This window comes from Poecile atricapillus, chromosome 2 (genome assembly GCF_030490865.1).
Source record: "Poecile atricapillus isolate bPoeAtr1 chromosome 2, bPoeAtr1.hap1, whole genome shotgun sequence".
Classification (NCBI taxonomy): domain Eukaryota; kingdom Metazoa; phylum Chordata; class Aves; order Passeriformes; family Paridae; genus Poecile; species Poecile atricapillus.
In genome coordinates this window covers 36067512-36081766 of record NC_081250.1, presented here as the reverse complement: position 1 = coordinate 36081766, position 14255 = coordinate 36067512, and the positions used below count along the sequence as shown (strand labels likewise).

The window sequence follows — 14255 nt, the reverse complement described above, 5'->3', positions numbered from 1 at the left end:
TGATGCACCTAGAAGCTGTTCCAATAATAGGTTCAACAGTGGGAGCTGCTTTGAAAAATTTCCAAGCCCATGGTCCTTTGGCACTAATGTCTCCAGGCAAGGTGGGATGTGTCAAACTAAGCTAATTCCAACAGCGCAAGACTGGCAAATTGACTTTGAACTGTTTAAGATGGAAATTCAGCAGCAGGACCTGGTGATTAGAAGCTGTTAGCCAGAGTTTCAGCTATTTTCAGGACTTTAATTGAAATTAAATATATTTGTCAGGGTGTAAGGAGATCCTCTGAGGCACCAGCTATCATTTTCTTCCAAATTTCTATGTGCTTGTAGCTTTTTTTTAAGAGAAAATAAATCATATAAATTGATAATCATACATCAACACAATAAAGCAGCTATTTTGCCTCAAAGTCACCAATCTTGGTAGAGTTTATAAATAAATATCTATTAAAAATAAATATTATTTATTTTTAGAGAATAATAAATAAACATGTAAACTCCTAAAACCTAGGGAGCAAGGAGGAGGAGAGTTATTCTAGTTTGGAAGAAGAGAAATAATTGACCACAAATTCTTTTTTCTTCAAGAAAGCTACAGATACATAATGCAGTAAAATATTTTTTCTTGCATTTTGAAAGTGTGGGTCTCCTCAACAAATGCTAACTCTAGAATGCTAGAAATTTGGATGCTGGGAGAGAGTTCCTGGGTTATTTGTTATACAGAATCCGAGTTGCAGCCCCTTTCAGTTTTTTTGGGGCTTATTCTCTGTTTTGAGGGGGAATGTTGAGTATAGAAAGGCTGAAATTCTTATTCTTTTAATCCTTGATTATAATCTCTTTGTTCTGTTTATGTGTGCATAGCTTGGAGAAGCATCATGAGATGCCATCCCTTACTGTGTTGTTACAAACAGCACACAAAGGAAGTAAGGGGATTGTACTAATTCCCAAAAATATGTGCCTTTCCAGGTGAATGCCTTCTAGCATTTTAATTTATTGCCAAATTTGTCTTGGTTTCATTCTACTTGAACATTTTTATCTATGTTATAAAATTCTTTTCTTATCTTTGATACTCATATTCAATCTGAGCCCTCTGAACCAAATAATTTGTTGTTGTTGTTGTGTTGGTACATAACCTATGTTGGTTATGCTTGGCTCCTTGGAGTCACAGTGGATATTTTGTTGGCCTTTCCTTCATTTTCTTATTTCTTCTCAGTCCTATTCCCTCCACCCCTTTCAGAGGGCTGTCACAGATTTTCACAAAAGATTTGGCAGTGGCAGTTCTGTTTCAGGTTTTAAAACAGGTAGCTGCTCTTCTGAATTTACTCCTTTGAGCAGAAGAGGTTGCATTGTACCCTGAAGTGTTTTAACTTTGACAGCACTACGTTTGGAACCTAGACTTCTAGGATCGCTGTTCGCCTAATTCATTTGTGCTTACTCTTATGTCCTCTGATATATTTTGATATACAGTACTATCAGAAAGCAAAACTGGAAAGCAACAGGTCAAAATAACGATAAGATAGAGGAGAAAAGAGATTTTAAAAAAAAAAAAAGGTTTCTCTAATCTGACATAGAACCTACTTGTGCTTTAAGGGCTCTGATCTAGAAAAACACTGAAATAAGTATGTAACTATCAGTAAGTATACTTACTATCAGTAATTAAATATAAAGTCTGAACATCTATGCTTACTAGCACTACACTACACTAGTGAAATTGAAAGAAATTTTGAAGAATATACAAGAAAAAAGGGAAGAAAGACATTCCTACTTAAGCTATCTCATACCACACTGGAATAGCAGTCTGAGTCAAATGGTGTAAAAAAAAAGCATAAGGAGGAGTTAAAGTGGTATAAAATAAAATCATGGCTTATGTTTGCTCTGCTTTTGTCTAAAGGAATAAAATACAAGTTTGTAGGATTTAGCAGAAAGTATTGTGCAACATTTATGAAAATATATTCAAAATAATAAAAGTTATGAAGATTGTTGTGAAGATGTGCAGAACACAAAAGATGAGTTATTTTGGAATACATTAAGTGTGGGGATATTTCAATTAGTGCATAGACATATAAATAATCTCAGATAATGGTTCAGCACAGGAAATCAACAGATAATCTCTACTTCTGCAGGAATTAGTATATGAAGATAGTATCTGAACTTCTTTATGTCCTCCCTGGCTAATATATTAATATATACAAAATTTCATTTTGTGCAAAAATTTCACAAGTACCAAAATTTTCAATGTAAAAGTGGCAATTTACATTTCACCCCTGACTCTGAAGTGCTTGGTGCACTTTCATCTGATCATTTCATAGTCCCTTCTGCATAGAAGAAAGTTTCTCTAAACATCTGTAAAATAAGTGCTTTATGAAAACTCCCTCCAAAATTCCACCTTTTCATCAACAACAGTTTGGCTCCATGCTGAAGCCATGTCTAGAAGACTGACTAATATATAGCCATATTGTTTCCATGTCCTCCCCATATGTGTGTCTCCAGCCATCTGTTGTCTCTTGGCTTACTCCGTGAAGTCCTTCAGGGAGCGGGATTTTTCTTCATGTTTGTGCAGCACCCAGCAGAGTAAGGCCTTGGTCCTCGTGAGGGACTGTGAGTGATACAGTTAAACAACAAGTTAAATTCATAAATAAAATAAATTAAAAGCTTGGGTTAAGTTCCACTGTATGTAATTCAGTGCTCAGAAAGAGGGGTTTCTGGTTTAAATGTCAGCATATGCTGTACACTATTCTGTGGCTGGCATAAAATGGGGGTGTCAACCAACATTCAGCTGTCACAGATTCAAGTTTATAAGGTTAAATCTTGCATTTAATTATTAGATTAGAAAATGAAATAAATTCCCACAAAATGGAAGGAGTAGCCACTGCTTTTTACTCCAGGGGAATTTGCTTAAAATTAAATGAGAAAACAATTTATGCCTTGCATCTGAGTCTTGTTTGCCTTGTAAACTGCTATTAACATATAAAAAGTATACTCTGTGTATAATTTATGAATAAGAACTTAAGTACTGGTAAGATCTTAGCAAGTCCCTGACTTCAGGATTTCTGTGTATCAATCTCATTTTTCTCATCATTTTCCTCTAACTGTTTTGATACCTCATCAAAATTATTTTCTAATTTTCCCTTCCAATTTGCTAAGAGATATGGGATGTTTCCTGAGTGCTCTTACAATGAATAGTGAAAAAAAACTGAAAATGTGACTGGGAAAATTAAGTAGCTATTAACTACAGAAAAAAACAAACAAGCAACAAAAAAAACCCACACCACCATGAGCTCAAGACATCACTGATGTGCAAATCTGTATAGTGTGGAAGAGTATTCTGGGCAGTACTGTTACATATTTATTTCATCACATTGTTTTCTCCACACTTCACCCAATCCATCATTGACCAGCATCAGAATAGACCACAGGAAGACTGGGCTCTTCTGCCAGCTCTGTTCTGTCACTGGTTTGTTTGGGGTTTTTTATGTTTTAAATTTCAAAATTAGTGCTTAAATACCTTAAATACCTTTAAATACTCTTCTCTTCAAAGGTAGTTTCTTTTCCACAGCACTTAGCACTTGGTAGTGCTGCCAGGTTAATTCTTATTCAGGATTCAGATTTAAAATGAATGGAATGTTGCCATTCTGAGCATTCATGGATTAAATGCTTGGACATACATTGTTGTAAGCTTTGACAACAGAGTTTGCTCTTTCTTGACTTTCCTACATGGGTTAAACAGACAAAAGTACAATTTTTCTTTGATCTCTTGAATAGCAAGACTGAAAACTGTATGGTATTGGATTACTGTATGGAAAGAAAGGATTACAGTCCTGATTTTCTGGGTTTGTATTCCCTATTTTCCATAATGCTGTGCTAAGTTACATGTCACGTATTTGGGAGAAAATTTGTTTAAACTGATAAAAGCAATTTTGAGAAAGAATGGCTTCTTCCAAAACTGTATGTCATCAGACCTTGTAAAGGATACCAAATTCCAGTGCCCTTACCTATGCAAACCATATTGCAGCTTGTAAAGCCATGAACTGTACAAGGATAGGATTTCAATGTCAAAAGTGTAAAAGTTTCTGTTCTTGACTATAGTGACCACTTTCTGTTATTCACAGCTTTTTTTGTGATGCAGTAAAATTTGATGAAAAATGGGGCAAGGGAGAGGCATCGCTGATCTCATTACAAGCTGAGGAAAAAAGGAAGGATATAAAAATTTATTTCCATAGCTCTTTTTGTAAAGGTGAGAAGATAGATTAAAGGAAGGGTAATAAAAGCAGAAGAACAAGCTTTTGACAAATGGAGACTACCAGAACTGTATAGACTGGGGGGGAAATAGCAAAGAAATGTCAAAAAATCAATCATAAAGGAGTAAGTTCTCATGGCAAAAGGAAATAAAAAGGAAATGTAGCAATGTAAGCAAAGTTCTATATGTGGATAAGAAGAAAGACAAATATGAGAAACATAAGTGTAAGTCAAGTCTTTTGCAGATTCAGTCTTGCCAAGAGCAGGAAAATAGCTAGAGAAATGCATATGAAGGTGCTCAAATAGAATCTTGGTTTTACTGGAGACATAAATTCTAGCCTGGTTAATATTGTCAGTGAAATGTAAATCAATGTAGTATCACAAATAAACTACTTCCTTTTCATTCTCCTGTTAAATTCCAGATGTTAATGGTTATCTGTAAGGCTCTACATCATCTGCAAGGCTGAAGGTGTGTAATAGTTTTTTGAGAACACTGGAACTGCATTTTCAGAAAGTATTAAGTTGTTTTCTGCAAGATTGCGTACATAAATTTGCAGATATTGGTCTCCAATGTCTAATGCAGTGATTCCTTGGTTTGATTTCCTGCTTGATTTGCTTCTCTTCCTCATAATGCAGCTCCCAATATTAGAAAATATTGAGCTTTATACAGTGTATTTTAGTTGAATGAGTTGGAATCATTCACGTGTTTCTGGTGCTGTGTGTGTCAGATCAGTTGAAAAGGCAGTTTCAGCTGAAAGGTTGGTCCAGACCATACTGAATTTCTCCTGACTTAGGTTTGGCCTGTTTGAAGGGTTTATAAGTCTGTGTCCATACATAAGAGAGATCAAATCAGCACTGCTATATGTACACTAAATAAAAATAGTATCCAGGCTTCTCATTTTGTTAGCACAATGAAAAGTTACACTTAGAGGTAAGTGCAATGTATACTGCACTGAGAGCATCTGTACTATGCTGTCTGTGAATCAGTTGTTTCATCTAATACTGCTAAAGAATTTAATGTTAGAATACTGAAAAAAGGTCTTTTTTCCCTGAGGAGCTTTGTGATTTTGCTGCTTACCTGTACAGAGCAACCTCTGAAAGGTACTGGGAAAAGGTTAGTCTTAGAAATGTTGTATAGAAGAGACTTCTGCTTAAGCTGCTACTTGGAATAAGATGATCACTAGCATTGGGTCAGGTCAATGACTTTGAATAGAAGCTACCTCTTCTGTAAGTAACCTATTCCAGTGCTGCGCTACTCTTCTAATAAAGAATATTCTCCTAATGACCAATTTGAACTTTCCAAGGGGCAGTTCTTGAGCCACAGTGCCATCTATATCGTCTGTGAAGAGTTTGATTCCATAATCTTTGTCACGTCATGTATTTACAGGCTCCCAGTAGATCCCCCTTGAGCTTCTCTTCACCAAAATAAACAAGCACTGCTCCTTCAGCCTCTTCTCCAGACCTGTAGCCTTCACAGCAGCTCTGCACTGGGCCCTCTCCAATTTCTCAGTCTTTGAACTGCAGGCCAAAAGCTTTATTAAAGGTGAGGGCTCACAAGCACTGAGTAGAAAGGTGTGTCATGACTTTCCTGGATCTGCTGACCACATTGCTCATAATGTAGCTCAGTGCAACTGTTTACATTATTAATAATAAGATAACTTTATTATAAACAGCTCAACAGCCACTGTAGCCTCCATATCCTTTTCAGCAAGTATAAAACAAAAAGTTCCTTCCCTGTCTGCAATGGCACATTGGGATTTTTCTTCTCGGGTGCAGAATTTTATGCTTACAGAAATTTCTAAAACAGAAACCTCAAAAAGGCTTCTCTTGCCTAGGCTTCCTCTGTCTCATGGTGTTTGTGAGTTGAAGTTCCACCTGTTAGTCCAGCAGCCACACCTCCCAATTTTGTATCATCTGAAAATCTACTGAGTGTACATTTAGTCTCCTTATCTGGGCTATTGATGAAGATCCTGAACAATGTCTTCATAGCAGTCCATTTGTTACTATGCTCATTTCCAGACATCAACTGGACATCAAGCTATTGATTCTGTTCTTTAAGCTTGGGATTCTGAACAATCCAGCCCACCTACAATCCTTTCATTCAGCCTATACATCATCATATTATAAGTGACATCACATATTATAAGTGACAGTGCTTTTGGAAATGTGTCAAAAAGCCTAACTAAAGTAAAACTCCATTGCATTCACTTCCCTCCCTTCATCTGCATGCCCAGTCATTTCATCACAGGGGGCAACCAGCTTGGTCAAGCATGATTTGCTCTTGGTAAATCCTTGTTGACTTTTCTTGATTATTGTCTTGTCCTTTACATGTTGGAAATTGATTCCAAGAGGACATGCTCCACGATTTTTCCAAGGACTAAGGTGAGGCCAACCATTGTATAGTTCCTTAGATACGCCTCTTCACTCTTGTTTAGTATGTATGTGAAATTTATGTTTCTGCAGTCATCAAGGTTGTTCTGTAATAGCACTGATTTTTCAAAGGTGGTAGCCAGTGGTGTTGCAATCACTCTGTTCGTTTTTTCAGCACCCATAAGTATATCCCATGTGGTTCCATGTGTTTGAACACACACTGCTTCTTCAGGTATTCACAGCTTATGCCCCCACCCCCCTCCACAAACATTCCTCTCCTTCCCAAACAGTACATGCAGGGGGTTGGAAACAGAGTTGGCCTAAGTGAGATGCAAAAACACATTCAAGTCCTGCAGCCTTTTCTATATCATGTGTCATTGTCTTATCTCCCTCAACAAGCAATTGAATTGAATCTCCTTTTGCTCTGCGTACTCACAAGATTATTCTTGTTACCCTTTAATGTCCCCATTAATTTTTGCTCCAGATGGGGTTTTGTCCTTCCTAGTTTTGTTCATGTGCCCAAACAATGACTGTGTACCTGTCCTTTGTTTCCTGTCATTGTTTCCACACATGTGCTCTCCATTTCCACCATTTCCACCTCCATATGTGCTTTTCCCATTTCAGTTCATTAAGAAGCTCCTTACTCAGCCAAGTGGACCTTCTGCCTACCTTGTCTGTATGTGCTGATTCCTCATGTATTTCTGAGTTAGGTCCCTGTTCTGTGGCAAAGTCCTCCCCCTCTAGATTAGCAAGTCTTTTCACAAAGATTTCTTCCCCATCTTTTCCAGGTAGACCTGTTCTCTGAGTTGTCTGTCCTCATCAAGTTTTGCCACAAGCAAAATAGTTGAAGCCCAGCTAATGTCACCAAGTATGTAATCATATGTGGGCTCCCTGGTACACCTGCTATTCTCCAGGCTTTTCCCTTTTGCCATAGGATTGAAGGGAAACACCACCAGCATTCACCCTTGCTCAGGGGCCCTACAGTCACTTTTGAACTAAAATGGTTTCACATCACCCTGTCTCTGGTGTACACATGAATAAGCAGGAAAAAGGTCAGAACATTAGGTGACCCCAGTTTTTTGCAACACCACAAGCTGAGGCTCCACACAAGCAAGAAACCTCCCTAGCTGACAAGTCAGGCTGGAAGAGTCATCAGCCACACACTGCCACTCATCAATTTTCCTTGGCAGTGTCTAACCTGAATTCTTCCTCTGAGGGAGCTTGTTCTTACCTTCTGCTGCCTGGGCCCTGCACCGCTGGGCAACCCTTCTGCTGCCAGAAGTCACAAGTTTGCTGTTCCCTCCCTCTTATAAGTGCATGCCTTCTTCCCACTGTATCTTGACTTAGTTGCACCTTTCCTGTCTGTCACATGAAGTTTTACTCCTGGAAAGATGTTGTCAATCACCTGTCAGTCACCCCAATGCAATAAAACACGCAGGTTTCTACTTACAACTCTTCACTGGCTGCTGGGGAACTACAGCAGAGCAAACCTCCATCAGGGAGGTCAGCCTGCACAGAGGTTGTTACAGTACTGCTGGTGACAGCAGAGGTGGAGGTTGCACCTTGTAGCAAGTCATCACCATTTGAGTGTTGTCTAATTGTGCAAAAAGCCCTCTTGTGTGTCAAGTGCCAAGTTAACTGTATTGCCTATTTGCCCATCCCACTGTCAGCACTCCTTTCCCACGTGTGCCAGATAAGTCAGGACCTACAAGTTCATTTAGCCTTGTGCAGGATTTCCCGCTTGGGAAGGAGACCTCTTGCACTGTCTGTGACTCCCTGACCACAGCTCCCTCCTTTGTGCCTGCTGGGTCTGCTGAATACTGCTCCTCCCCATGCTGGATCCCAGCGAGCAGAAAGAACAGGGGACGTAGTTTAATCAGCACTGCTCTCACTTGCCAAGAGAAGAGGTACTGTTGTATAATTGAAAAGGTCAGTTTCAGACTCTGTTTAGGTGGATTCAGCTGCCCAAAAGCATTTCAAGATCAACTTACTTAGTTCTGATCTATGAATAAGAAAAAAAATAGTCTAGGAGATATGGAAATACTTATTACAAGAAGTTAAATGTTCTTATTCACCTGTAGGAGATAAACTGGAGTTCAATTACTGGATAATGATTTCAGAATTTGATTGTGTTATTTTACAGAAGAATACTCAAATATTGTCACCTTTCCCTATCTTACAGCTGTACTTGCTGTGCGAATGGCAGTTTAAAATTTATGGTAGATTATTTCTTGCAGTCAATAGCTGTTTGTACTAGGAAAAGGTCTTCTGCAGGAACATCCCTTGAATAGAAATGTCAATGCAGATATGCTTGTATAGGCCATGACAGAACTGCAGACTTTGAATGAGGTCACTCAAAACTCTAAATTGGCAAATGAAATCAATCCCTTTGAGGTCTAAGTGGTCAAGGTATGAGGATAAGAAGAGAAAGGTGAGAGTATATAATATAAAAAAATAGCAAGGAAAAAATATTTTCTATTAATATCTATTAGGTGTAAGGAAAAAACATGTAGGTAAAAAGTGATAACTGCTACGTCTTGCAAATGCTACCATTACATTGCCTTTTATTCATCAATTGCTTTTGGATTTATGATATACTAGTGCAAAATTTCCTTTACCAGGTTCTGACTTGGTTTCTGATGGAGATTTAAGATCACTTACACCTTTAAATCAAGACTGACTCATCCTATTTATTCTTGCTGATCTGTTTGGGGCTTTTTTTCATTCAAAATGTAATTCACACTCTAATGCTCAGTGATCTCCATCAAACAAGACTATGATAGAACTGCAAAGCTCCAAAGGAAAACGGGGCTAAAAAGCTACTTTGGCTTTCTCTGAATATCTTCAATTCAATTGCATACTTAAATAAAAACCTGCTTAATAATGTTTGTAACTTAGCTTTGAAAGAATTTTTTCAAAGGACTGGTGACCTTCCTCTGCAATAAGGTCTTCAAAGTCAAGACTGGATGGATTTGTAAACCAGCAAACAAGGGCATTCAAAGAAGAATTCTTAGCTAAAGTAGTTCCCAGTACTTAGATAGGGCACGTGGCTGGATACTAATGCTTCTCCTGGACCTGAAAATAATTTATTTTTTTTAATTCCTATTTTAAACTAAACTGGATGCATATTTTTTAAACATAACTTGATAATTTAGAGTAACTGCTTTATAGTATGTGTGTTTAAAATAGTTTTCACCTAAATATTATGTAAAATTGTGTCTTAAAGTGAAGTTAGCTGTGCATAGGATTAAATACAGATAGAGGATGATGTCTTACAAAAATAAGTGTGCCAAAATACATGGCGGTAATGCATCCTTGAGCTATGATATTAGGTCTCATGAAATATATGTCTTAAAATTTAAAAAAAAAAAAAAGGTTTCAAAGGAATAGCTGCGGAAATTACTTGGCTGAAATTAGAATTTTTCTCATTTGGTGAGTTTTTTCAGCCATTGTTGTGATACTGTGTTTGCACGAGCAAAACCAGGTAGCTGATCTATAAAGGAATTCTGAATCATTAGCCTTTCTGAGGTCAGTGTAGACAGATTTTTATTTAACTCTTTAGAAGGAAAAACAGTAGTACTAATATATACTGAGATATTAAAACCAAACCCTATTTCCATGAATTGACAAAATTTTCCAGGAACAAAGGAATAGAAAAAGTTGAAAGAGGTCTAAGCATGTCAAGGATTAACCTACTACTTTTACTCTGTATTATAGAAATTTGGGGGTTTTAATGCTAATAATATCTTAATTGTAGGAGGAGGAATTAGAAGCCCAGATTTCATTCCTACAAGGACAGCTAAACGATTTGGAAGCCATGTGCAAATATTGTGCAAAGATGATGAACACACATCTTGGTAAGTGCAGTACCTTGTATTAACCTGTAAATCTTTGCAAAAGCCCTTTCAGTGTTTGTGTTAGAACTAAAACAATATTTATGTAGTACAGTGCATATTATTTTATAAGCCATGATGAAGACTGAATTGATGTACTCAGTTTTTCTATCAGATGCTGCCAGCCACTGTATCTTTATTCTGTCATTCTTTTAAACTTGGGAGTAGGATAGCCAGTGATGATACTAAAAAGAATTGTTTTTAAAAAGATGCCTTTGATTTCTTGTATTGTAAGAGATTTGTTGGAGCTCAAACCACGTGAACTTACAGGCTTGAAGTCCATTTGCAGTTCAAGAATCCCACAGTGATACTTTTTGTGTACAGCATAGTTGTGTAAGATTCATATACACTTTCATTAAATGTAACATTTTCATAATCTATGATTACCCGTGATATGTTAAAATGTTACTGTAGGCTGGATAGTTTGTAATATTTGTCTCAGAATAGAAAAAATATAGTAAGATAAAAGTCAATACCATGGGAACAGAATCAGCAAATACTCCAGTCTAAAATTCTGCCTACATATTGCTGAGACAGATCAGAGAAAGTAAACAAAAAATTTCACTCAGATCAAGTGTAAATATTTTTGATAAAAGTGGTGTTTTTAAATGGTGTTGAACTGAACTCTAAATGTTAGTATATTTAGTTATGTGAAAAAGCTCCATTGTTGAGAAATCAGGGCAAAACTGCAATAGTTTTCAGATATATTTACGGCCTGCAATATCTGAACAAAATTAATTGAAGCTGAATTTTTCAGTGGGTAGAACTAAGAATGGGATATCTAAGTTTGCCAGGTCAGAAGGTTCAAAAGTGAAAACCATATTGTATTTGTATTTTCTTTTATGTGGGTGTTTTACTAGCCACTGTTATAAGCCTAGGAAAAGTTATAAATATTGTATTGTTTGAAGGTTACAAATCACAGCCTTGAAAAGCCAAGTCTAAACCTCTAACCCCGACAGCTTTAGTCTGATGTATTGTATTGCTTTTGTGAAGGCACATGACTAAGAATGAGATTAGAAGCAAGTGAAGGGATAAATTATTAGCTACTGAAATGATGGGGAAAAGATTTCTGTGTCAAGAAGAAAAACGGAAGTTTCTTTCCTCTGGGAAAGAAGACAAGGACTGTTTAGCAAGGGTATCAGTTCCACGCATAAACATTTCACCAACTATAGCTGCACCAGAGATCAGAATAAACCTAGGCAAAGCTCTTCAAAGCAGTCTGCCTTTCAGCAGTGGATTCATGAACTGAAAGCATATGATCTGTGATCTGTGTATCCAGGTGTTAAATTATTTTTCCCAAATATATTGGAAACAAAAGTATTAAGGGCCAGTAGTCTCCCAGGAGCACTGTGGAGTTGTTTGTTACCCTCACAGGATAAGGAAAGCCATCCCTTACAGAGCTTTGGCTGCAAAGTTTGCTGGGTGCGTTGTGAAACCCCTGCAACACTCTGCTAGCATAGTCTCTTCCATGTCTACTCCCTGTACTTCCTCACAATATTCCTGCATGTCTTGTCAACATCATGGACTATTAACTTTGTAAATTCGTCTTACACTAGTGTGTTTATATCCTATAGAGATTAACAGTTATGAGTGATAAACAGCACAAGAGAGATGGAGACACCACCAGCCTTCACAGCCTCTACGCCTGTGGCAAATTGATGAGTTTAGGTATGCCCAAATCAGCCAGCAGATGACCCACATGAAGGCAGGGAAAAAAACCCACCAGGATTCTTGCTGATGTGCAAAATCCCATCTGACCAGAAATCTGTCTGTCCATGCAGCACATGCCAGCAGGCTGTGCAAGAAAATAGATTCTCTGGTGCATCACAGAACATCCCCTGAGAATTATCTCCGCAGTCCATACGCTGCTCAAGGTTTCAGAGAAGGGCAGCAAAATAAAACCCAAGAACATATCTGGTTATTTCTAAAGGGAAAAGTTAGCGGTGGCTGCTAGAGCACCTGATCTGATTCTCCCCCAGGTATTTACCCATGAATTGGCTCTGTTTCAGAAAGAGCAGAGCAGATGAGTTATATCATTCCTCTTGTAAACTGTCAGAACACTTAACTTCAAGGATATTACTGCTTCCTCTGGGGCTGAATTTTTCTGACTTCAGCACCCAGCTATTGGCTCATGTAGCATTTTTAATAGAAAAGTCAAAAATCCTCATTTAACTTACGTATACACAGTGATAAAGTAATCTCTCAGCACTGTCTTTGCTAACTGGACGAGTACGTTTCATTTTCTGTGGGTTACTTTTCAGATCAGATCATTTTTGTGGTCCTCCTTTGAATTCTTCAGGATTTTGATGTCTTTTCAAGTGTGTTAATTGTATCAGGATATGATGTACCAACACTGGGCTCAGAAATTATTTACCACAAGGAAGGTCATCTCTCTACTCTCATGTGGCATTGCTCTTTTTAAACATTTGTAATGCAGCATCACATTAGTGCTCTTTGATACAGTGATAGGTTGAGGTGATAATATGTTATGACCTTTAAAATTTGGTGAATCACAGCTTTCTAAGCAGAAGCATTTATCCTGTGGGTAAAATCAGGAAATGTTTGTTTCTGCATGTGTTCCTTGTTTTTGATGATATTAAAATTCACTTCTCGCCATTTGGCATTTTAGTTGAATAATTGAGGTAACTCTGTGATGTACTCAGTTTTCTTCTGCCCTTCTAACTGCAGACATAACCGTCATATATTTAACAGTTGTCTAAATTGTTGATAAAAACATGCACATATATAAAAGTTGGGGAGCATTACAGAACTAATTCTTTCAGCAAAGAGTTAGGCAGCATTTCTATGGATTATGAATATGTCAGTCAAGCAGTCAGGCTTGCATTTTAAATTTGATAATATTTAAGTGCTTATTCTTAAAAACCTCCGTTTTTTTGGACTGATGTTGTAAACCTTTCTTTTCAGACATTATTACTCAGGCAATATTCTTTTCCCTGTGTGATGCATTGCATTTGCAAGTCACGTTATAACAAAACAATAGTAATTCAGGCTTATAAAAATGCATATCCAGTGATCATTTGCCACAAAATTATCACAATATCTAACAATTACAGAATATTTTTCTCGGGATTTAAAATGAGACAGTTGAGGATTTTTTGGCTATCTTTCCTCAGGTTCTTTCCCTTAAAGGGAGATCCAGATGACAGTCAGGTGCAGTTACTTCATGACATAGAGATGATGTGTTGTAACTGAGAAATTATCAAAATAACCATGAAATTATCTATGCTGTTTTGAATATGAGGGATAGAATGGCAGTTTTTATTTTGTTCATATATTCAAAGATGTTTTCATTAAATGTTTAGCTCCTTCTGTAAATAAACACCACAGTCTACAACATGGCAACGACATAATTAACTACTTGTAATATCGGGGCATGTTACCATGGCAATGAATGATGGTTCTGAAATATTTCTACTTAGTGCTATGGGTGGAAATTAGAAATAGGGGCTTCATTATTAAAATGGAGGAAAGTTATTTTGTCATCTTTGTCTCTGTCTCAGGGCTGTGCATTAGGAAGAGCTTTACTTTTCTTCCCTCTCTCCCTTAACCACTGGAGTACTGCTCAGGGAAATTCCTTTTAACACCTCCAAGGTCAAATGTAAAAATTTAGGTATGTAAAATGGCAATACAGGAAAGCAGATTTTACTTTTGCTCCCATCTGTTTTCACAAGCTTGACATAGTTTTCCAAAAAAAAAAAAAAAAAATCCTGTGTTCAATTTTTCCATTATCGAAACGAAAATACA

At 37.3% G+C, this 14255-nt stretch overlaps 1 protein-coding gene across 3 annotated transcripts in view; it reads left to right on the top strand.

Moving 5' to 3' along the window:
• Nucleotides 1–14255, top strand: part of TBC1D5 (TBC1 domain family member 5) — a 315146-nt gene that overhangs the window by 282179 nt on the left and 18712 nt on the right. For 2 of the 3 annotated variants that reach the window (XM_058831806.1, XM_058831807.1), the window contains one exon: nucleotides 10355–10454. In XM_058831806.1, the coding sequence (XP_058687789.1) occupies nucleotides 10355–10454 (100 nt within the window). Of the gene's footprint in view, nucleotides 1–6576; nucleotides 6610–10354; nucleotides 10455–14255 lie in introns of all 3 variants that reach the window. The other variant, XM_058831805.1, reaches the window with a different exon arrangement.